The following is a 22,531-nucleotide window of genomic DNA, read 5'->3' as shown; positions in this document are numbered from 1 at the left end:
AACAATTTGAAAAGTAACAAGAGATTTTCAATCTTTGAATTCTCTCCTGTACATCAATTAAAGTTACAAAATATAAAACTAAATGTAAATTTCTGTTTTCGTTTTAAAGCAATGATGACTTGTCAACCTGATCAGTTCCAGTGCAGTGATGGGAGCTGCATCCATGGATCCAAACAGTGTAACCAAGTCTTTGACTGTCCGGACCACATTGATGAGCTCGACTGTGTGAATGGTTTGTCCTGATCATTTTAAGACAGCAGTCAGACATTAAATTGTTAGTGCCCATTGACTGGATTTGCTGATCTTTACTTGCTGTTTTTGATGCTCAATAGTGACCCCATGCGAAGGGCTGCAGAAATTTCTGTGTAAGAGTGGAGAATGTATTGATATGGACAAAGTATGTGACTCGCATAGGGACTGCTTAGACTGGTCGGATGAGCCACTCAAAGAATGTGGTAAGGTGGATCAAGAGTGCTTTTTATGCTCATGATATGCTCAGTACTCGCCTAATATAATTACAGAACAACCTTGATTATCTGAAAGAGTTGGGGGGTTGGGGTATTTTGTTTGGATAATTGATCTGATCATAAACCCACGATAATTTATGAGGGCCAATTTTCAAACATGCCTTGATTATCCAGCAATACACACCGTAATGCCATTTAACTGAATGCTGAGTTGCCTAATACCATTTTTATGGGACCTTGAGATCTTGTTCGGATAATCCGAAGTTTGGATAATTGACATTTGGATAACCAAGGTTGTTCTATATGCAAAAAGCAATAGCAGAGGTAGAAGATTTTGAAGAGATGGGTTAGGGCTGTGTAATATCTGAAGAAATTAGACTTCCTTTAATACTAATAGGCAATGCAAGTTTTGTGCTCCCTTTGTGCTTTACTGTGAGTTTTGATCACACTGCTGTAAGCAGTGTCAGTATTTTAAAACAGTACTAGAATACAAAGCACTATCCATTGAACACCCAGTGTCAGTATTTTAAAATGGTGACTTGCATGTATGCAGCTCCTTTCACAAGAAGGGATACCCTAATGCACTTTAAATCCAGTGAAAGACTTCTGAAATCTGGTCACTATTGCGATGAAAGAAATGTGGCAACCAATATATTAACAGCATGATCCCGCAAAGCGGACCATGAGAACGATTGGTGAGATGTTGCTAAGGGATAAATATGAACCAGGACAGTGGGACAGAGGTTGTTTTATGCCCACCTCAGAAGTCAGGCAGACCCCACCACAACATTTCATCCAAAATACAATATCTCTTTGTATTGGAGTGGGGGCCTAGATTTTGTACTGTGCTCGAATCTTAGAAAAGGGCCTACAACCTTCTGAGTCAGAGGTAAAAACAGCTAAGGCCTTGTGCAATACCGGATCCCATAGAAGACTGGCTAGACAGAATAAAACTGCTGCGACATACCACTGCAGCTTGTGGCAGCCACCATCTTGAAGAGAATCCTATGTAATAATCCACACTGGCCTTTAAAGCTTCTCCATAAAAAGATCAGGTCAGTGCAATTGTCTTTTGGGCCCATTGTTACGATGAACAGTATGAAATGTGCCTGAGCACATTTTACTTGGGCTCCTTGTAACCGCCAGCAGCATCTTTCCCTCCTTCAAGCAGTTGGCTGACAGCCTCCATTTAAGCTCTCACACTGTGAATGTAGCTATCTGGATGGAGCATTGGATGACTGCTGATATGTTTGGAACTGTACTCCAGCTCGAACTTGCAGGACTGCAACTAGCTAACTTTTTTTCAATAACATTCATTTGAAAATGTAACATTCAATCAAGCTGCTACCAGAAAACATTTTAGAAACTGTTTAGATGTATAAAAATATTGAAGGGAATTTAGCTGTAAGTACCTGTTCTTTTGTCATGTGCCTTTATACCCAGATTCTGGTTCAAACAGATTTGGTTGAGGAGAAGATATGACTGTCTTCAGACTTGTCTTGCTCAGCACTCTGTTTATTACATATTAACATTAAGTGCTCTACACATGATATTCTGAGATATATCTGACTCTGACTCTACCCTTACATTGTTGAGATTATTCACTACATCTGTCTGTCTCTCTTCTAATCAATCCCTTCCCTGGTGTGACTTCAACCAAGCAGCTGACTATCCAACTTACTAGGACATGCTAACTCACTCCTCCCTCAATATGCAATTCATGCACAATAAGGAGTAGCTCTGCGACATAGGGTCCTAAAGCTGTGCTGTGCTGTACAACCTTTTCAAATTCAATACTCACTCCTGTTTGTCACATTTTAACTTGTTGAGAGTCTACGTGAATTTACTCAGTCTGCAGTTTAGAAAATTTCCAACTAACGTTTTGTGATTTGAGGAGACCAATCGTGTCATTGATCTGATGGATGTGAACTACTTTGGTGCCTTGTTGCGTTGTCTGCTTCAGGTTTAAATGAGTGCCTGACTAACAATGGTGGCTGCTCCCATACATGCAGAGACTTGAAGATTGGATATGAATGTGAATGCCCAGCTGGCTACAAACTGCTGGACACAAAGACATGTGGAGGTAATTAAAATGCAAGGCAGCGCCTTGCCTCAGTCAATCGTTTACATAAAGAGCTGACTGTCTAACACTGTTTTCAGTAATCAATACTGTTGTACAATTGACAGAGATTTCCAAGTATTTATTGACTCTTCAAAATGCTTCTTTCAGATATAAATGAATGTGAGGATCTGGACCGATGCAGCCAGATCTGCACCAATATTAAAGGAGGCTACAAGTGCAATTGCTTCCAAGGTTATGAGATGGATCCAATGACTGAAACTTGCAAAGCAGTGGGTAAGAAGGTGGTGTCTGACACTGGGTACAATTCTATTGTCAATGGCAGTGTATGATCCTAAATGGTGACTGCTTGTAGGTAGTTTGAGCACTAGTCTGATCTTACCTTCTTGTGATGTTAACACAAATGCATCTTCCAGCAGGTATCCCCAAGTAGTAAGATCAGGAATCCCTCACTAATTATTTTTCTCTACCATCTTGCTCCAGAAGCAGTTGAGGCCATCAGTAGTTTCTCACCTACTGTCCCAGCTGAAATTGTTTAATTCAGCACAGGCCAGAAATGGAACCAGATACAAATACAGAGAATGCTGGGAGCCTCAACAGAGAGAGAGAAACACTGTGAATGTTTCAAGTCCAGTAGGACTGCTGAGTTTCTCCAGCATCTTGTGTTTGTTTCAGATTTCAAGCATCCACAGTATTTTGCTTTGATTTTAATGAAATCAAGCACTGCAGCTCTGTTCCACACCAGGTGGTGGCATTATACTTTTGAAGAATCCGAGATTGCAATGAGATTGGCAGCTGAAATCTGAAGTATTTTGATGATGAATAGTATCTTACGTTGTACCCTAAGTTCCACATCAATTTCCTGAGTTGTGTGCGGTGAAATCAAAGTCTTCCTATTCCTCTTTGCTGATTTTTATATTTAATGTGACCACCGAGAATGAAGGTTTCAGGGATTAGCAGTTCAAAGGTAATTTGTTTCCACCAGGAGTAGGGCCCTCCTGATTTTGTGCTGAAAATATTTCTTAATTTTATCTTAATTCAGTCTCCTCTTTCACCTCGGTATGCTCAGTTGCCGGTTTCTGATGCAGCATGTTGCCAACATCATTGGTTCAATTCGCACATCGGCTGAGATTACAATGAAGCAATCTCCTTCTCAACCTCTGGCTGAGCAGCCCTCTGGTCCCAGAAGGGCTATGGCAACTTTTGTATGATTTTTTTTTTTAAAGTCTTTTCATCAATAGCAATTGCATTTTTTTTTAATGGTACCTGTTTCTTGATAAAACGGCCATTTCGGAAATGCAAAATCCACTAACTGTTGACTGGAGACGCGTGCTGGGGAGATTTACTGAAAGTGTCATAGCTTTGTTGAGCCTTTTCAAGAAAGGAGAAATGCAGTGAGGGAATTCGAAAGTTTAAACTGAGGTAGCCACCGCCACAGAATGGAGAGGACAGAAAGGGAGGATGGGCAGCTGTCTCTTGGAATGTAGAACAGCAGAAGTTTACCAACAAGGACAGTCTTATGGAGGAGCTTGTATAGTGGGATGTGGCTTTTGATTTCATGCACTGGGAATAGGGAACAAGTTGAGATTGACAAGTCCAATTATGATGGACGTTTGGATAAATTGCGGGTAGTGCATTTTAAATGAAGTTGGATTTTATGCAGAGCAAATCACAACAGGCATCCTCATGGCCTCCTCATTTACTAACTCGTGCCAACAAAGGGCAGATTAGTGCCACATGTCAATACTCACTATGAACTGGATTAGACTTGCCCATTCTCAGTCATGCAGCTGTTTTCAGATAGCAGAAGAAATGGTCATGCCATTAATCGTGTACTTTCTACCTGTCAATCTGCCCTAGCCCTGATCTTCCAAAATTCTGGGTAGCCAAACACTTATAAATTAGGAGCAGGAGTAGTCGATTTGGCTCCTCAAATCTGTCTGCTATTTGATAGATTCATGCCTGATCCATGCAGGGCCTCAAAGTCCATCCCCTTAGGCTAAAGAGTCCATCAAGAATCTATCAAACTCAACCTGGCCCACACTGCTATCTGGGGAACAGAATTCCACCAGCTAACAACCCTCTGTGAAAGAATATGTCCCCTCATCTCCATCCTAAATGCATGTCATCTTATTTTCAAATTGTGCTCCTTTTGATCTGGTCTCTCCCACATGGGGAAACAACCTTGCAGTATCAACTTTGTCATATCCCCTCAAATTTGAACGATTCAACGCCAGCAGATATGTGCTCAACCTGTCTAATGTTTGTAAGATAATCTGTTCATTCCAAGGAATCAATTGAGTAAAACGTTGTTTTTATCTAAAAATGCAGACATCCATGCCCTTCCCAACTATTTCCCGAGTCTCACCCATTAACTGCCGAGAAATTCAGACAGTCCGATCTCCTTATCTGATTGGTACAAAACACATGACTAAGATGATTCTGGATCTTGCTCCATGCCAGAACCAGATCTTCTGGTCAGTTTGAATACTTGCAGTTTTACCTTAGGCCACCATTGGGCCTGATACATTTTGTTTAGTAATATTTTACAACTTCTCAGAAAGGCAAATGGCACACAGCAGTGCGTTGCAAGATAGGTAAGAAAATTAATTAAAAAAAAATCCAAGCCCCTATTATCCACACCCGTGTTCCAACGCAGCAGCAGGAAATAGAGCTTCTAGCTGCATTAATGGTGGGTGGGTTCCATTTATTAATTAATTATTTGTTTTATTTGCTAGATTAAATTCCTTGCTTTCTTTACAGGTACAAGTCCGGCAGTGGTTTTCACCAATAGCCATGAGATTAGAATGATCAATTTGATGAAGAAAGAGTATACACGTCTTGTACCTACATTAAAGAATGTGGTGGCTCTGGATGTTGATGTTGAAGCTGAAAAGATATATTGGATTGATCTGTACTACAAAGAGATATATAGGTAAATGGTTGGTGTCTTTTTAAAAAATTGTTTATGGGGTGTGGGCGTTGCCAGAATTTATTACCCATCTCTAATTTCCTTCAATCGTGAACTGTCTTCCTGAACTGCTGCAATCTTTGGATTTTAGGAACACCCAGTGTACTGTGAGGAAGGAACCGGATATGGATCCAAGACAGGATGCTGTGAGGATTGGAAACAGGCTTGCAGGTGGCATTCCTCCCATGCATCTTGTCCTTCTAGGTGGCAGAGGTTGTGGGTTTGGAAGGTGCTGTCAAAGGAGCCTGCAGTGCGTTTTGTAGCGGGTACACTCTGCTGTAATGCTGCATTGGTGTTGAAGGAAGTGAATGGGGTGCCAATCAAGCAGACTGCTTTAATTGAAGGCGTCGAGCTGCTTGAGTGTTTTGGAGCTTCACATATTTAGGCAAGTGCTGAGTATCCCGTCATACTCCTGACTTGTGCCTTGTAGATTAGAGAGAGCCACAGGATGTCATGTATCCACGCAGAATTCCAAACATTTCACCTGCTCTTGTAGCCTTTGGTTTCACACAGTAGGTCCAATTTAGTTTCTGGTCAATGCTAGCCCCAAGATGGTGATACTGGGGGATTCAGCAATGCTAATGCCACTGAATATCCAAAAGGTGATGGTGAGATTTTGCCTTGTTGAATATGGTCATTGCCTAGATTTGTAAGACAGCGAGTATTACTTGTCTCTTATAAGCCCAACGTAATGTCGTCCAGGTTTTGCTACATCTGGACATGGACTGCTTCAGTATCTGAAAAGCAGCTGCTCAAAATTAAATGCTCAAAATGTCGATTTTCCTCACTGGCTGTGCTTTTCCAGCACCACACTGTTTGACTCTGGTCAACTAGTCTGGAGAACAGCTCTCCTAACTTTGGCTCAACCCCCATTTGTTATAGAGGGAGCCTTTGCTGGGTTGACCAGGCTGGGTTTATCATTATTATTTCCAGTGCTAAGGTTAATGTGGTGATTCATCCATTTTCATTCTGATATATTTTAGGACAGTAATATAGGCTAAAGCCAGATTATAGCATAGATTGTAAGACATCCTTGGTAAAATCCTGAATGCCCCTTCCATATCTAGTTGGCAAACCTAACAGCTCTTTCGTCTATGGTTACAATGAAAGACCTGTTGCACTGCTATTCTGGAACTCTACATTTAAACTCAACAACTTCCTTGAATGCCCAAACACCTACAAAGACTCAAAGAGATAAGACACAAATATTGTGGATTGGGGTGAAAACTCAAAGTTAGAAAAGCACAGTTCTGGCACCAGTCTGAATCACAGATGTTGATGTTTTCTTTTGACTTCTAATGTAGTGAATTTGTGAACGCACTGATTCTTCGCCTTTCTTTCACTGAGGATTTACCTTTTCAGTGGCTCTGAAGGTGGTTTTTCCCCCTTTACCTTTACCTTTCAACAGGGATTTGCAGAGCAAACAACTAACTGAGACAGTGAGGGAGAATAGCTGGATTTTCTTTTACTTCTCCACACACAAGGCAAAGAGAGAGATGAACGCGTTCTCTTCACAGGCTGGCTGTTTATACTGTATTATCCACACATAAGCCTACCTGTCCAGGAACCTTTCAACTGCTTGGTACAATACTGAGCCCTCTCAAGCAGTGAACAATGAGACCAGATTGAAAAGCCAATGAAAAGTCTGTTTCTGAGCAGTACACACAGACAGTGTCATTCTGACTGGAGTGCTACTTCATCACTTAAATGAGGCAACATTGGAATACAGTTGTATTTATAGTAACTTATTTTAAGAGCTGCAAGCATTACCTTAACAACTTCCTTTCTGCAAAGCAGTATCTCTGCTCATTTCTAGTTCAGTCCAAAAAAAATGTGGTCCTTGCATTACACGAAAGAGAATGTTCTATAACACGTGCTGGAACTGCAATTTACCTGCAACTCAATTTCAAACCGAACTAAGGAATTTACAAACAGCTACCTATATTCCCTTGGGAATGATAATCATTCTGAATCATGTCTGGTTCAACACTTTTATAAACACTGTTTGTGTTAAAAAAGAAATCAATTTATACCTTCTCATGAAGTTGACAGGTGATTCATTTAATGATACCATTTCAATTATCACAGAGATGGTTGGGATTTTCAAAATCTGCCACATTTCAAGATCAGTGTATTAGAGCAACCAGAAGACTCCATTTATCTGTTGCTAATCTAAATATCAACAAATAGCTCTAATACCAAAGAATGGAGTTTCTTGGTTATTCTTAACAATAGCTGCAACCTCATTATGACAATGTAATCTGTACGTATTGTGTAATCAAATCATTTGATGGTAGCTTAAATGATAACCCAATTTCTGTTCTACACACTGAAAAATATAATTTGCTTAATCCGCTGTTGGACTTGTGGATGACCGAAGACCATTATAATCATTTCTTCACTCAATACCCTCACAGCTGGGTTTACATTCAATGACTAGTTTAGAATCAGTCATTTCAGCAAAAATCACAAGAACTGCAGACGCTGTAAATCTGAAACAAAAACAGAAATTGCTGGAAAAACTCAGCAGGTCTGGTAGCATCTGTGGAGTGACATGAGAGTTGACATTTCAAGTCAAATGACCTTCCTCAGAATTGCAGCACTAACTTCAGTCTTCCTTTCCTGAGGATACTGAGGTCATCTTCCTTAATCTTTTCTGATAGTGTTAATTCTCAATTTCGAGAATTATGTTATTTGCTCACCTTTGTTGTTTATATATTTGGAAATAGTTTGCAAATAGGGAAAGGATATCAGTCTTCAGTTAACTTGGACAGCATTGCAATGTTGAGCTTAGCACTCATATCGTGATCTTTTGTTCCAGTGCTCCTTTGGATAAAGCCAGTGATCCAAGCCAGCACATTCATCTAATCAAGTATGATCTCCACACTCCTGAGGGTCTAGCAGTGGATTGGGTTCACAAAAACATATACTGGACAGATTCGGGTACCAGGTCAATCTCCGTGGCAACTGCAGATGGGACTAAAAGAAAGACCCTCATCAGCACTGAGCTCGACAAGCCCAGAGCTATCTCAGTTGATCCAATTCGAGGGTAAATATTAACAAAATATTTTCCAGCATTGTTTCATTATGGAATATCTAGATTTTACCCATCTTTTTTCAAACTTCTGGTCCTGTTAATTAGGTTCATGTATTGGTCTGACTGGGGTAACCCTGCAAAGATTGAGAAAGCTGGCCTGAATGGAGTCGACCGTCAGACACTCGTCACAGACAACATTGAATGGCCAAATGGAATCACTTTAGGTAGATGTTTTAGCAATGTAATAAATTTTAGTGAAATTGATGCAGGCTGGGTGAGAAGATAAGCAGGACTGGGGTGTATTTTACTGCTTTTATATTTCAATTATTCTTTTAACTTGAAGACACTTAACTGTGGGTCTGATATACAACATAACAGGATAAACGTACGCCCCCCCCCTCCCCCATCCTCTGCAAAGATCTATTGAGCAGTCAAAATCATACAGACCTTGACCACCGCTACTTAAGGTGACTTTGCACTATAAAATACAGGAAAAGGGTGTGTTCATGACTATAAAGAGCAAGAAAAGGTCATTTGGCTGAATAAGACAATCATTTATTTCATAGATATGTTCTCTAACCATATCCCTCAATCATCTTCAACTGCAAGAATGATATCATTTTTTATTTAGGTCATTTCTACTGTCCATTTTAAGGGCCAAGAGCCAAGAAATTTCCTGTCTGTAGTTTTGCTCCCATTTACTTTAATGTGGGTCTGGGTTTACAGAAACACTGTTGAGAAAGTAATTGATCGTTTAGAGAAATCCATCATCTTAATTCTAATGTTCTAATATTTTACTTGGTTTGCTGACATTTGAACGCTTTGCAAATGTTCCTAGACTTCAGTAAAGTAAACTACATTAAGTTAAATTGGAGACGATCCTTGGGACAAACTCTATCCGAAGACAGAGAAATGAGCTGTAAGTAAGTGGGTTGTGCGATCAGTGGCAAATCCCTAATTTCCCATTTTACACTAACACCCACAAGTTAAAATCTCTCCCGATGTGTCTTTGGTTTTGGATTTAGATCAGGACAGGACAGGAGTAATACATGTTGTCCCTGTTGGAAGGCATTAAGGAACCTGCACTGACTGACTGACTGACCGGTTTGTATTTGATTTCTAGATTTATTGAACCAACGTCTGTACTGGGTTGACTCCAAACTGCAAGAGTTGTCTAGCATTGACCTGAATGGTGGGAACAGGAAACGATTACTATTTTCAGAAGAATACCTCGCGCATCCTTCTGCTCTCACAGTTTTTGAGGTAAGGCTAGAATCTGAGAGTGCTTTTGTTGGTGCCAAAGTAATTTTTTTAAAAAATCATCATTTTTAACTTCATTCAATACTAAAGCTTGGGTGCATATTTCTTTCTGCGTTGTCGTGTGAACAGCATGGTGACTCACTGGTTAGCACTGCTGCCTCACAGGGACCCAGTTAAATCCAGGTGACTGTCTGTGTGGAATTTGCACATTCTCCCTGTATCTGCATGGGTTTCCTCCGGTGCTCCAGTTTCCTCCCACAGTCCAAAGATGTGTCGGCTCGGTGGGTTAGCCATGGGAAAGACAGGGTTACAGGGATAGGGTAGGTGGTGGATCTGGGTGGGATGCTGTTCAGAGGGTCAGTATAGACTTGATGGACCTTACAGTTCCATACTGTAGGGATCCTAAATCTTCATCTGTGAAGCCACAGTGAATTTAAGGTACACTCAATTTAAGCAGCTGTTATGCAACTGCGATATCCCAGTGTGGATAAGGCATAGAGCTCACTTGAGTCTGCACTTTGTTTTTTCAACTCTAATAACTGCTGTACAGCTCGTGGAGTAATGGCTGACCCACTGCAGTGCATTATTTTATTCACACAGGCATTGTTAGTGTGTGAGCCTAGGTAGCAGGGTAGTTGACCTGAGTACATTGTCTAATCTTCCATCATCTGTCCTTCAGAATCGACGTTGATGTACTTAAACATCAACAATAAACTGAAATCCTGGTTTTCCCAGTTTCCTTCCTCATGCTGCATTCCTTTTATTCCCAATCCAAGGCATCTATCTAGCAGTCTGATTTTTGTTTTTGTATGCCATAGTCCCACAAACCTGTGTTAGAGAGTAGAATTGAGTATATTGATTCAAAATCACAAGCTCCTTGTGGTGTGATTCTGTGATCACCTTCTATACACTGTTAACTGATGACTCTTCAAATCAAATTCAGTGACATCCTGTTTGTGACCTATTGATGGGCATCTTTTTTCCCTGTTGTTTTTGCCTGAATATGAAATACTGACATTGGAACAGATCAGGTTGTAATTTACACTGCTGTAATGGCCAATTACAGTGACTGGAACCTTGTGAGCAAAAGTTAAAATGACACAGTTGCCAGCCACAGCATCGGAGGTGCACTGCCAGATTTCAACTTCCCCTTTTCCCTGCTCCTGTTAACTCCATGAAGGGCTGGCCTTCCAAATCTTTAAAAAAGAGTAACAAACAAAGCAATTAAGCACCAAACAAAGCAACTCTGCTGCTTTCAGTTTAACAAATGAAACCATAAGGACAAGCCAACACAGAGTTGCAGTTTACAAGTAGAGCAATACATTTGCGGACTTTCTTAAATCCCAATATCCAAGCACCTTTTGACTCTTGCGCCCTGTCTCACAGCCATTTGCTTTGACTGTTACAGTGTTCATTAATTTGTTTTGCTATTACAGGACAAGATTTATTGGACTGACATTGATCACGAAACTATTTACTGTGCAAACCGGCTGACTGGAAAAGATGTGATATCGCTAGCGAATAACCTGTACAATCTACATGACATCATCATTCTTCATGAACTGAAACAGCCCAAAGGTAATTCCTGTCAGAATCTGCTTGTAGTCTAAACTTTCAATGTGTACTTCATTATTCAACCTTTTTTCTGTTTAACTTTGTCGAGATTTTGAACCTGAAAGTTTTCTTTCTTTAAATAGTTACAAGCTTCTGTGCAGATGGTGTTGCACCAAATGGAGGATGTCAGTACCTGTGCTTGTCAGCTCCCCAAATCAACATCCATTCTCCAAAATACACATGTGCTTGTCCTGACAACATGAAGCTTGGGCAGGATATGAGAAAGTGTTATAAAAGTAAGTGTGTTTTGAATTTGTTAATGCATTTGGGGACTTTTGCTTTTCCAGTTTTTTTGGAGATGACATTTCTTCACATGCTAGAAAAGTGAAGACAAAGGGGTGGCCTGGTAGGTATTTTTAAGATTGTAAAAGTGTTTAATAGGATAGATAAGGAGAAGTTTCCACTTCTGAGGATGATCAAAACTTTGGACTGTAAGATAGTCATTAACAAACCCAGTACAGAATTAAGACAAAAATGTTTTGGGCAAATGGCAAAGATGCATTTAAAGGGATGTTAGATAGTTGCATGAGAGGGAGAAAAAGGATAGAAAGTTATGTCCTCTGGGTTAGGTGGAGAAAAAGGAAGAGACTCTGGTGAGGCATTAATAGTAGCCTGGATGAGTTAAGCTGAATGATCTGTTTGTGATACACTTTGGTGGCATGGGAAATAGTGAGGAGGAAAGCTTTAGATGACAGTACAATGAACACTGGCTGGTCAGGTGGGCTGAGCAATTGCAAATGGAATTTAAAGTGTGAGCTGATTTGTTGTGGGAGGACTAACAAGGAAAGGAAGCAACAGTTGAATGGTATGAGGCACTCTATCTATGCCCCTTGTGATTTTATAAACCTCCTATGAGGTCACCCCTCAGCCTCTGATGCTCCAGGGAAAACAGCCCCAGCCTATTCAACCTCTCCCTATAGCTCAAACCCACCAACCCTGGAAACATGCTTTCTGGTTGCCACATTATTGGATTGATGTGATTACAGAAGAGAGAGTCCAGAAGATATTTACCAGCAGATTGCCTGGACATTGATCTGGGAAGAGAGATGAAATAGACCAGGGTTGTTTTTGTTACAGCAGAGAAGGCTGAGAGGGGGATCTGGTTGTGGTACACAAAGTTGTGAGGGGCACAGATAGGGTAGATAGTGAAAAACATTTCCATTTAGTAGAGGTGTCAATAACCAGGGGACACAGTTTTAAGGTAAGCAGCAGGAGGTTGGGTGAAAAGTGATTTCCTCAATTCTGTCTTAGAGGGTTATGGGTGCCTGAAAGGATGGTAAGGGTGGAAATCCTCAAGACGTTTAAAAATTATTTAGTTGAGCATTTGAAATGCTATAGCATACAAGGCCAAATGCTGGGAAATGGGATTAGGATAGATGGATGTTTATTGACTGGTGTGGATACAATGGGTCGAAGGACACCCTTTCCATACTGTAAACATGACTCTATAGTCCTCAGGGAGAAAGTGAGGACTGCAGATGCTGGAGATCAGAGCTGAAAATGTGTTGCTGGAATTCCTGCTGGAATCAATTCCTGATTCCTGAAGAAGGGCTCATGCCCGAAACGTCGATTCTCCTGCTCCTTGGATGCTGCCTGACCTGCTGCGCTTTTCCAGCAACACATTTTCTGCTCTACAGTCCTCAGCCCCTGCAAACTGGATCTGGAGCCAAGGGATTTGCTGCCTTCGTGAGTCACTTCAAACTTTTGAATGTTCAGATTGCTGTTTCTGGACCCTGTTTCTTTTTCTGTTTCTGGACTCTGTTTCTGTGCCTTTTCAAAACAGTTGAAAAGCTTCCAACTGTCCCCTCAGTGACCAGTGGCAAACCAACTGCGAGGCCTGGCACAGCTTCCTTCACTACCGAAGTTCCAGTAAATATAACCGTCACACCTGGTGCAACCATTCTGTTCGGCGTCACTACAGGAGATTCACAACGGCTCTTCCCTGGCAGCACTGACACAGACAATTCAATCCACAGGAACGGTTCCTCACTATCATGTAAGTCTTACAAGATGATGCTCCTCACCAGGTTTTCTTGCAGCGTTTACTCCACGCAATGAGGAGATTTGTTCCCAGGTGACCGCTTCCAGCCTTTACCATGCAGCTCGGAACAGGAGGATAAGAGGTGCCTAAGGACTGCTGGCTGTGACTGACGTTCTGTTGTATTTTTGGATTAAGCTAGTCATATTTCAACATCACTTGGATTAGGGTCATCCCTAACCCTCAAGATGCTGTGGTCAAATGGGATGGTAGCATTTCCCTTTTTCCCTGTCTTCGCTCCACTGTCACGTTCAATGACTCAATGTCAGCAAATTTATCTCCTTTTCCCAACTCTCTCCCTCCCTCAAATGATTTTTGAATTCTCCGTATGTTTTTCCATTTCCCCCACCATTCCTCAAAACGTGAGCAGTTTCCCTCCTTCAATATTCCTACCGTGTATGTGAACCAAGATTTTAAAATTCTAGGGTGAAATACTACGAATAATAGAAATCTGAAATAAAAACAAAGTGCTAGAAATTCTGATCAGCTCTGGCAGTATCTGTGGAGAGAGAAACAGAGGCCCATCTCTTCTCCTTGGGATCAGAATCCTATTCCCAATCCTAATCAGACCAAAAGCAAAATACATGTAGGCATTTTTAGAGAGTTCTCTGAGCGAATTTCCAGGTTAGAAACCTTCGCAGCTGAAGCATTCTAGAATAATCCAGGAATCTGAGTAGGCAGCACCAAAGTGGGTTGGTGTTGAAATCACACCCCATTTTCATGCTTTATTAAATTTAAAGGCCTTCCCCAGTTATTGAGAGGTAGTGACTAAGGGAGCCAGAGTAGCAACTTGGTTCTGGTGACAGGTTCAGCAGCTGAATACATCGGTTGGTGTGGAGTAGGGGGATTGCTGAAAGGAAGTCATTAGAGAGACCGGGATGCTGTTTCATAGGTATTCAGGAGTTAGAGCAGGTTTTAGTTCCTCTCATTTATCCTGGCTAACTATTATACTAAATCATTTAGAACTTCTGAAACTTCCCATGCGAACTTAGTTGGGGATTTCCTCAGAGGATTCCCCAAGGGGAGTTTTCAACTTTCAGGGCAGTTTCTGGGGAGTTGGCTGCACTGGGATTTCCACGTCTGCTCCATTGGTAACTCCAAACTACATCACTGCAAAGGTTAGCTCCCATTGGAGGATCCAGACCCATGTTAACCTAGTAGTGACCTTTTGGCGCTCTTGATGAAAGCTAACTGACTTATAATTTCAGCACATGCATTTGTGTTTCCAAGCCACTGTTTCCACACTTCTCCTACTCTCTACAGAGCAGACCTTCATCTGGATTTTATCCAAAATAAAGCCGAGACAAAATACTCAGCAAATATTGGCGAAATTGAAGCTTCAGCTGCCTGCCCGTCACCCAGTCTTGAGCTTGCTCTCTCGTGCTCCCTACGTGTACTGTTTTCTCAACAGAGACACTTTGACATTTGAGCAACAGCTAGGAATATTGTAGAGACAAGAAAACACTGCAGATGCTGGTAGACAAAGTAGACTGGAAGAACACTGCAAACTAGACAACATCAGGAGAGGGGCGAAGGCAACATTTCGGGTATTAACCCATCTTCAGGAATATAACAGTGGTTTTCTATCTTTTCACAGCTGATGACGGAAAGAAGTTGAGTTCGACTCATGCCATTGTGGGAATTGTTATCCCGATAGGTAGGTGACTCTACTGGTATTTCCCTCCCATCTATAATATCCTTACGTAATTTGTTTTGTGTTAACCGAGAAAAATGTAACACCTTCAATTTTGAAACTTCTGATGTTCACATCCCTGCTCTTGGTAAAGGATTTTAAATTTTGACTTGAGAATTAAGCCCTGCAGACTGCATTTCACATCAGTTTCACACAGGCTACACTGGGAAGAGACACTTTCATCTTCTCAGCCGGGGTGTTCTTTTTAGTTTTGGCAGAGCATGTGGGCATTGCTGACACGTATTTATTTCCCATTCCCGATGGCAGTGGTGAAGAGCTGCCTTCTTCAACCACAGTAGACCATTTTGTATAGGCACACCACGGTGCTGTTATGGAAGGAGTTCCAGGGTTTGACCTCATGACGTTGATGGAACAGCAATTATATTTTCAAGTCAGGACGAAAAGTGACTTGGATGGAAAGTTCCAGGTGGTGGTGTTCCCATCTATCTGATGCCCTAGTCCTTCGAGATGGAAGTGGTTTTGATTTTGGAAGGTGCTGTCTATGGAGCTTTGAAGCTTTTCTGCTGTGCATCTAGTAGATAGTACACCCTGCTGCCCTGAGCGTCAGTGGTGAAGAATGAATATTTGTATGTATGGTGCCAGTGATGCTGCCTGAACTGCTGTGCTTTTCCAGCACCACTAATCCAGAATCTGGTTCCCAGCATCTGCAGTCATTGTTTTTACCCTGTATGGTGCCATTGGGCTGATTTGACATGGACAGTGTCATTCTTGTTGAATGTTTTTGGAATTGCATCCACCAAGACAAGTGGGATCACATTCCTGACTTGTGCCTTGAGATGGTGGACAACTGTGGGGAGGCAAGAGGTAAGTTACATGCTGCAGGACTCCTAACTTCTGACCTGCTGTTGACACTACAGTATTTATATGGTTAGGTTAGTTAAGTTTCTGGTCAATGGTAACTCCCAGAATGTTAATGGTAGGATATTTAGTAATGGTAATACCATTGAATGTCAAGGGACAATTTTCTCTTGTTGGAAATGGCCAGTGCCTTGCACTTGGTGCAAATGTGACTTGCCACTTCTCAACTCAAACCTGGATGTTGTCCAGGCCTTGCTCAATTTGAACACTGTCTGCCTCAGGAGTTCTGAATATTGTGTAATTGTTACTGCACACCCTGTTTCTGATCTTCTGTTGAGGGGGGGTGAGGAGGATAGGTTAAGGGTGGGGTGGAGGGAGGTGTGGAGGATAGGTTAAGGGTGGGGTGGAGGGGGGTGAGGAGGATAGGTTAATAATGAAGAAGTGAAGGGCCTAGGAGACCCTGAAGGGAAATCCTGAAGATGACCTGCCAAGCTTCCAACAACCATATCCATCTTCCTTTGTGCTCAGTATGATGAGAGTTTTTCTCCTGATTCCCTTCGACTTGTTTTCCTGGGGCTCCCTGATGCTACACTCTGTCAAATGTGACTTTGAAGTCAGTAAGTAAGTACTGCATGATAGAAACTTTGATGACTTCTTCCATCACTTCACTGATGATTGACAGTAGACTTGGCCAGGTTGAATTTGTCTGTGTGGGTTTCCTCCAGGTCCTCAGGTTTCTTCCCACAATCCAAAGATGTGCTGGTTAGGTGAATTGACCATGCTAAATTGCCTGTAGTGTTCAGGGATGTGTAGATTAGGTGCATTAGTCAGGTGTAAATGTAGAGTAATAGGGTAGGGGAATGGGTCTGGGTGGGTTTCTCTTTGGAGGGTCGATGTGGACGTGTTGGGCCGAAGCGCCTGTTTCCGCACTGTAGGGAATCTATGACTTGATGATTCTCTGTGCTACCATGTTGAAGGGGCACAGAATGTACTCTCAGTGGGGAACCTCAATGTGCTTTAATCGGCATGATTAGGCTGCACCACTATTGATCAATCTAGTCAGATCCTGAAGGACATCGCTACCAGACTGGGTCTGCAGCAGGTGGTGAGGATCCCACAAGAGAGAAAAACATACTTGGCCTCATCTTTACCAATTTTCCTGCTGCAGATGCATCTGGACATAACAATATTGGTAGGATTGACCACTGCATAATGTCCTGATCCAATGCACTGCCGCCTGAGCAGCCTAAATGTCATGAGTGCCATCTGGGCCAAGTGCCACAGTTTAGAGATAATGGATGTCCTCACCAAAATGCTGGTTATGCCCACAGTGCCAATTGTTGTGGTATCATCCAGCATGCCATGGAGTCTGGGGGGGTGCCAATCCACTCTTCCAAGCTATTTTGGTGGAGGTGCAGATTTCTGAGCTGAGGCTCCTTAACGACAGCCTCTCCTCTGGGGGAGAATATTTAAAAGGCCTCTGGATGGGTATATGAATAGGAAGGGTTTGAAGGGATATGGTCCGGGTGCTGGCAGATGGGACTAGACCGGGTTGGGATATCTAGTCGGCATGGACGAGTTGGACCGAAGGGTCTGTTTCCGTGCTGTACACCTCTATGACTCTATGACTCTCTAACTTGGGTTTGAAGTGGCCATGTTTCCGATCAGGTCCCAGTAAACAAACAGAAACTCCATACCGAATACCACTGCCCAGATTGATCAGGAGCTGCATGTCATAATTGAGGCTGTGTGCAAGGTGGAAGAAATGTCATTGGGGTGCACCACCTTGGATGAGGCTCAGTGTAATGGTATTGTTACAGTGTCTGAAGGTGGAAGGTCACTGTCTGGGTGTAAAGGCACACCATCACGTTACCCTCCATCCCATCCCCTGCATGGTGACTTAGAACCTTAATAGTGACCCACCGCACCTTTTCCTCCTGGGAAATATGGGCAATCATCTTCTCTGTCTTTGTGCCATAATTTGGTGGAAGGAATCAAAGTGACTAACTGGAACCCATCACCTAGTGGTGATCCATTGGTTTATGACCAGCAGTTGACCCTTGTAGGACAGCACTCTGAGCAGACCTGTCCAGCACAAAAGTAAGTGGTGACTCTGCATCCCATTCCTGCCCGTTCACCCAGCCAAATTCCACAGGCATAGTTCCCAAGTAGAGGAGCTTCAAGTGAAAAGTCTGAGCTCCTCTGGCAAAAAATCCATCCACCTCTGGCTGACCAGTAGGTATTATAAAAAGCAGGATTGGAACCCATGCAAGAAGACCTCTATAAATTTCAAGTCTTTACCACCTTGCTGCGACTGCAGGCCTGGAATTATTTTTAATCAACCTGTTCAGACATGTTGGGATACCCCTTCAGAACAGGGGTTACTGAACCCAGGCCTTCTGGCCTTTAGGCAGCAATACAAGACCCTTGCCTGAATCAATTTATGTATAAACTTGATTTTATCATGAGTTATCCAAAGTTATTATTAATTGCAGTGATGCAATCTAGATTCAAAGTGTGTTTTCTTTTCCTACCCCACCATTAGCACTGGCTGATCAACTCCACATTAAATTCTTATCTCTGAAGTAATCATTTGTGCAGTTTATCAAAGGAAGGACAAGAATCACTACTGTCTATTTGTTGCTGAATGGTTTTAACACATGGGTATCCCTTAATTCACTGAACAAGTTTGTTTTTATTCTTTCAAGTTATCATTAGTTTGGTGTGCCTGGGAGGTGGCTTGATCTGGAGGAACTGGAGAAAGAAAAACACAAAGAGTATGAACTTTGATAACCCAGTCTACAGGAAAACGACAGAAGAAGAGGAAGTGGAGGAGACTCACATTGGGAGAAATGGACAGATTGGCCACGTTTATCCCGCAGTAAGTGTTTCCACTCCTGTCAGGAATTGCCCTGAACAGATTTGTCACATCACTAAGTCCTGCAGTTAGAGCACAAGTTTTCTGCAAGCCAGAGTCTAACTGAGGGCAGACGGATGTGGAAGAGCCGGTGTTGGACTGTGGTGGACAAAGTTAAAAATCACACAACACCAGGTTATTGTCATTGCCCTTCAAAATCTCTTGCTCTTCTAAACTTCAGCAATACAAGCCAAGCCTCTCCAACCTTTCTTCAGAAGACAATCTTCCCCATTCTAGATATTAGTCTAGTAAACCTTCTTTGAACTGCTTCCAAGAAATTTGCAACCTTCTTTATATAAGGTGACCAATATTCCAGGTGTGGTCTTCCCCGTATGCTGTCTCACTAAAGCAAAACCTCTCTACATGTGTATTCCATTCCCTATGTGATACAGTAACATTCTGCTAGTTTTACTAATTACTTAATGTATCTTCTGTCCCACCTTTTTGTGATTATCCCCCCACCCCAGGACATACCAATCCCATTGCATCTCAGACTGCATCTCTGCAGTCTCTCACAATTTGGATAATACAGGTATTTCATTTTTATTCTTCTTTGGGCAATTTCCCATTTGGCCCTCATTAGACCCTGTTTGTCACATCTTTATCCACTCATTTGCTCTAACTATATATTCTTGTAACCTCCTTGTATGCTTTTCCCAATGTACTTTCCTACCCAACTTTGCGAAATTACCATAAAATTTGCCAATCATTCCTTTGGTCCCTTCAACTAAGTTATTTATTTAGTTAAAAATGGCACAACACCAGGTTATAGTCCAACAGGTTCATTTGGAAAGTGTTAGCTTTCAGAGCGCAGCTCCTTCATCAGGTAACGAGTGGGGTGGGTTCATAAGACATAGACCAACACCGGCACCTCCACAGCTTGGCTACCATCATCATATACATTCTAAACAAAAGTCCCAGAACTGACCGTATGACACATTACTCATCATATTGTCCTAAAGTGAGAAACACCCATTTACGCTGACTCTCTGTTCTTGTTAGCCAGTCAATCCTCTATCCATGTAGTAAGATGCTCCAGCCAGAGCTCCGCTGCTTGCCAGCTCCCTTTCCTTTTTTCCTCTTGCTGCAGTTTTTCTTCCCCCCAACGTTTAACTTCATAAAGTACCCTACATGGCGGGGATGGAGAATGGAGTCCGAGAGCATCCCACACGGGCTGGGTCCTGGCAGGAAGTCATGGCAGCAGAGTGACTGTGGGCTCGGGCTGGGAGCAGAGCGAGTGCGGGCTCGGGCTGGGAGCAGAGCGAGTGCGGGCCCGGGCTGGGAGCAGGAACAGACAAGCCCAGGTCGGCCACGGGAGACTAAACCTAAACAGAGGCCAGTGCGGGGAGGCAGCATGGCCTCGCATTCAGAAGCCCGGTGCGCACGGACTCCATGAAAAAAGACTACAACTTGAGTACTTTAAATAAACTTTTTATTCTCATTCTGGACATTTTAAACTCTGTATTCCCATGTTATTCTTTTTAAAAAACTATTTCAATTCTGTACCTAGGAACCCTGTACCTTGGATGGCACCAAGAGATGACATTACACATTTTTCACTGCACACATTCAAGTGCATGTAGCAGTAAAAGCCATTCAGTGCAACCCTTAGACTACAAGCTTTTAATTTCTGCAGTAACCTTAGATGTGACACCTTATCAAATGTCTTCTGGAAATCTAAGTACTGTACATCTACTGAGTTCCTTGGGTGCAAAGCATGTTACATCAAAGAACTCCAGTAGATTGGTCAACAATAATTTTCCTACTGCAAAATCATGTTGACTCTACCTGAACACCTTGAATTTATTCAAATGCACTGGTGTGATTTCTTTTACAAGAGTTCATAACATTTTCCCTACGACAGATGTTAAGCTAACTGGCCTGATGTTTCCTGCTTTCTGCCTCCTCTCCTTTTTGAATAAAGGAGTTACACTTGCTATCTTCCAGTCTAATTGGATGTTCCCAAATCAAGTAAGTCTTGGTAAAATAAAACCAATGCACCAGTTATCATCATTTTGAGAAATTATAGGGTGAAGTTCATCAAGACCTAGGGACTTGACATCTTGCCACTCCAGTTGTACTGGAACCACTGCTCTATTTGATCTACTTTAATGATTTGGACTCGGCTGTGGGGCAAGGTAGGATTGTTGCTGGCTGCAGTTTCAAAATTGCAGAAGACTTGGAAATATTGGTAAAAGTGAGGCAGATTACAATAGGCATCAAGGTTAGACATATGACAGATGACAGTTAACGTAGATTGATGAGAATAGTGTGAGGCAGTCCATGTCAAATGGTACAATTTTAAAGGGTTTGTAACAGCAGAGAGACCTGGAGATGTTTGTGCGCAAATTTTTAAAAGTGGCAACACAGGTCCACAAAGAATTTGCTAAAGAATAAGGAATCCAGGGCTTTATAAATAGTAGAGTACAGAAACTAGGAAGCGTACAGATCCTCTATAAAATACTAGTTCAACTCCAGCTGGAATACTGAGTCAAATTCTGGGCACCTCAACTTAAGAAGGGTGTGAAGCTTTTGGAGAAGGTACCGAAGCGGTTTACTGGAATAATTCCACAGATAAAGGATCACTGTTCCATGCGTAGACTGGTGATTGTTCTCCTTCAAGCAAAGAAGGCTAAGAAGAAATTTGATAGAAATAATCAACATTATGAAAGATTTAATTAGAGCAAATAAAGAGGAACTTGTTTCCAATGACAGAAGGGTAACCATTAAGCAAAGGCTTTTAATGTGCTTGGCAGAAGCGGTGACATGAGGACAAACCTTTTAATGCAACAAATAGTTAGGATTTGAAATGAATTACCTAATAGGTGGTTACAGTTTCAATCATAGATCTGTTGCAAAATTAAGTAATACCTAATCAAATTTCTGTCAGAGTTTGTTTTGCTCTTTTATCCTTGTACATCAAATGCAGTTGGAGTGGATTACAGGAAGCTCCATGAAGAAACTTTTAAATTATCTTCGTATGCTTTTCCGCGATATTTACACAATGTAAAAGTAAAATAAGCTGGTAGAGTTTGTGCTCACTGGAACAACAACAGTCTATGACTGTTGCTAGTCTATTCTGCACCTTTTTAAAACATGAATTTACATTTCCTTTTCAAGAAAAGTGTCTTTTTTTTTATTGACAGCGAGTTGCACTCAGTATGGAGGATGACGGATTACCCTGAGGCGTGCTGTGTTGCTCACATTCACTCGCTCTGTAGGCTCCTCAAGCGGATGGTGCAGCAGCTGGGATGATCAAGACTGGACATGCAATCACCTAATGGGAAAATTTGTAACATCCAAAAGATACATATTTTTATATTAGCCAAACATTTTACACTTTATATAGAAACAAAAATTAATTGGATGTTTTCTTGCTCTGATGGTACACTGTACCCATTCTTGGAAAACAAGGCCTTGACTGAAAGAGTTAAATTCAAATTCTTAAAGTTTGTACATAATTGTGGTGTCACCCTTGTAAGCATAGCCTCTTCAAAGCTATATTTATAGAGTTTGTAAATAAACTTACCTGAGTGCGCCACAGTTTAACATTTTACAGAGAGCTACTGGGGTATTTAAAAATGGTATTTATTTATCGATCTGTTTCCTGGATAAACTTGGGTAATGTAGATATA

At 41.8% G+C, this 22,531-nt stretch overlaps 1 protein-coding gene across 8 annotated transcripts in view; it reads left to right on the top strand.

Annotated features, from left to right (window-relative positions):
* The window catches only part of lrp8 (low density lipoprotein receptor-related protein 8, apolipoprotein e receptor), a 107,423-nt gene extending 85,053 nt beyond the window's left edge, over nt 1–22,370 (top strand). For 6 of the 8 annotated variants that reach the window (XM_043699611.1, XM_043699614.1, XM_043699610.1 and 3 more), the window contains 14 exons: nt 110–232; nt 333–455; nt 2,431–2,550; nt 2,698–2,823; nt 5,311–5,482; nt 8,340–8,567; nt 8,661–8,779; nt 9,679–9,818; nt 11,252–11,393; nt 11,513–11,665; nt 13,210–13,425; nt 15,065–15,124; nt 18,688–18,860; nt 22,043–22,370. In XM_043699611.1, coding sequence (XP_043555546.1) covers nt 110–232; nt 333–455; nt 2,431–2,550; nt 2,698–2,823; nt 5,311–5,482; nt 8,340–8,567; nt 8,661–8,779; nt 9,679–9,818; nt 11,252–11,393; nt 11,513–11,665; nt 13,210–13,425; nt 15,065–15,124; nt 18,688–18,860; nt 22,043–22,081 — 1,934 coding nt within the window. In that variant the 3' untranslated portion in view covers nt 22,082–22,370. The remainder of the gene's footprint in view (nt 1–109; nt 233–332; nt 456–2,430; nt 2,551–2,697; nt 2,824–5,310; nt 5,483–8,339; nt 8,568–8,660; nt 8,780–9,678; nt 9,819–11,251; nt 11,394–11,512; nt 11,666–13,209; nt 13,426–15,064; nt 15,125–18,687; nt 18,861–22,042) is intronic. The other 2 variants (XM_043699609.1, XM_043699608.1) reach the window with 2 other exon arrangements.
* The last annotated feature ends 161 nt before the right edge of the window (nt 22,371–22,531 follow it).

The sequence above is a fragment of the Chiloscyllium plagiosum genome, chromosome 11 (genome assembly GCF_004010195.1).
Source record: "Chiloscyllium plagiosum isolate BGI_BamShark_2017 chromosome 11, ASM401019v2, whole genome shotgun sequence".
In the NCBI taxonomy this organism is placed as follows: domain Eukaryota; kingdom Metazoa; phylum Chordata; class Chondrichthyes; order Orectolobiformes; family Hemiscylliidae; genus Chiloscyllium; species Chiloscyllium plagiosum.
Note: the sequence above shows the minus strand (reverse complement) of the source record. Positions and strands in the feature narration are given on the sequence as shown.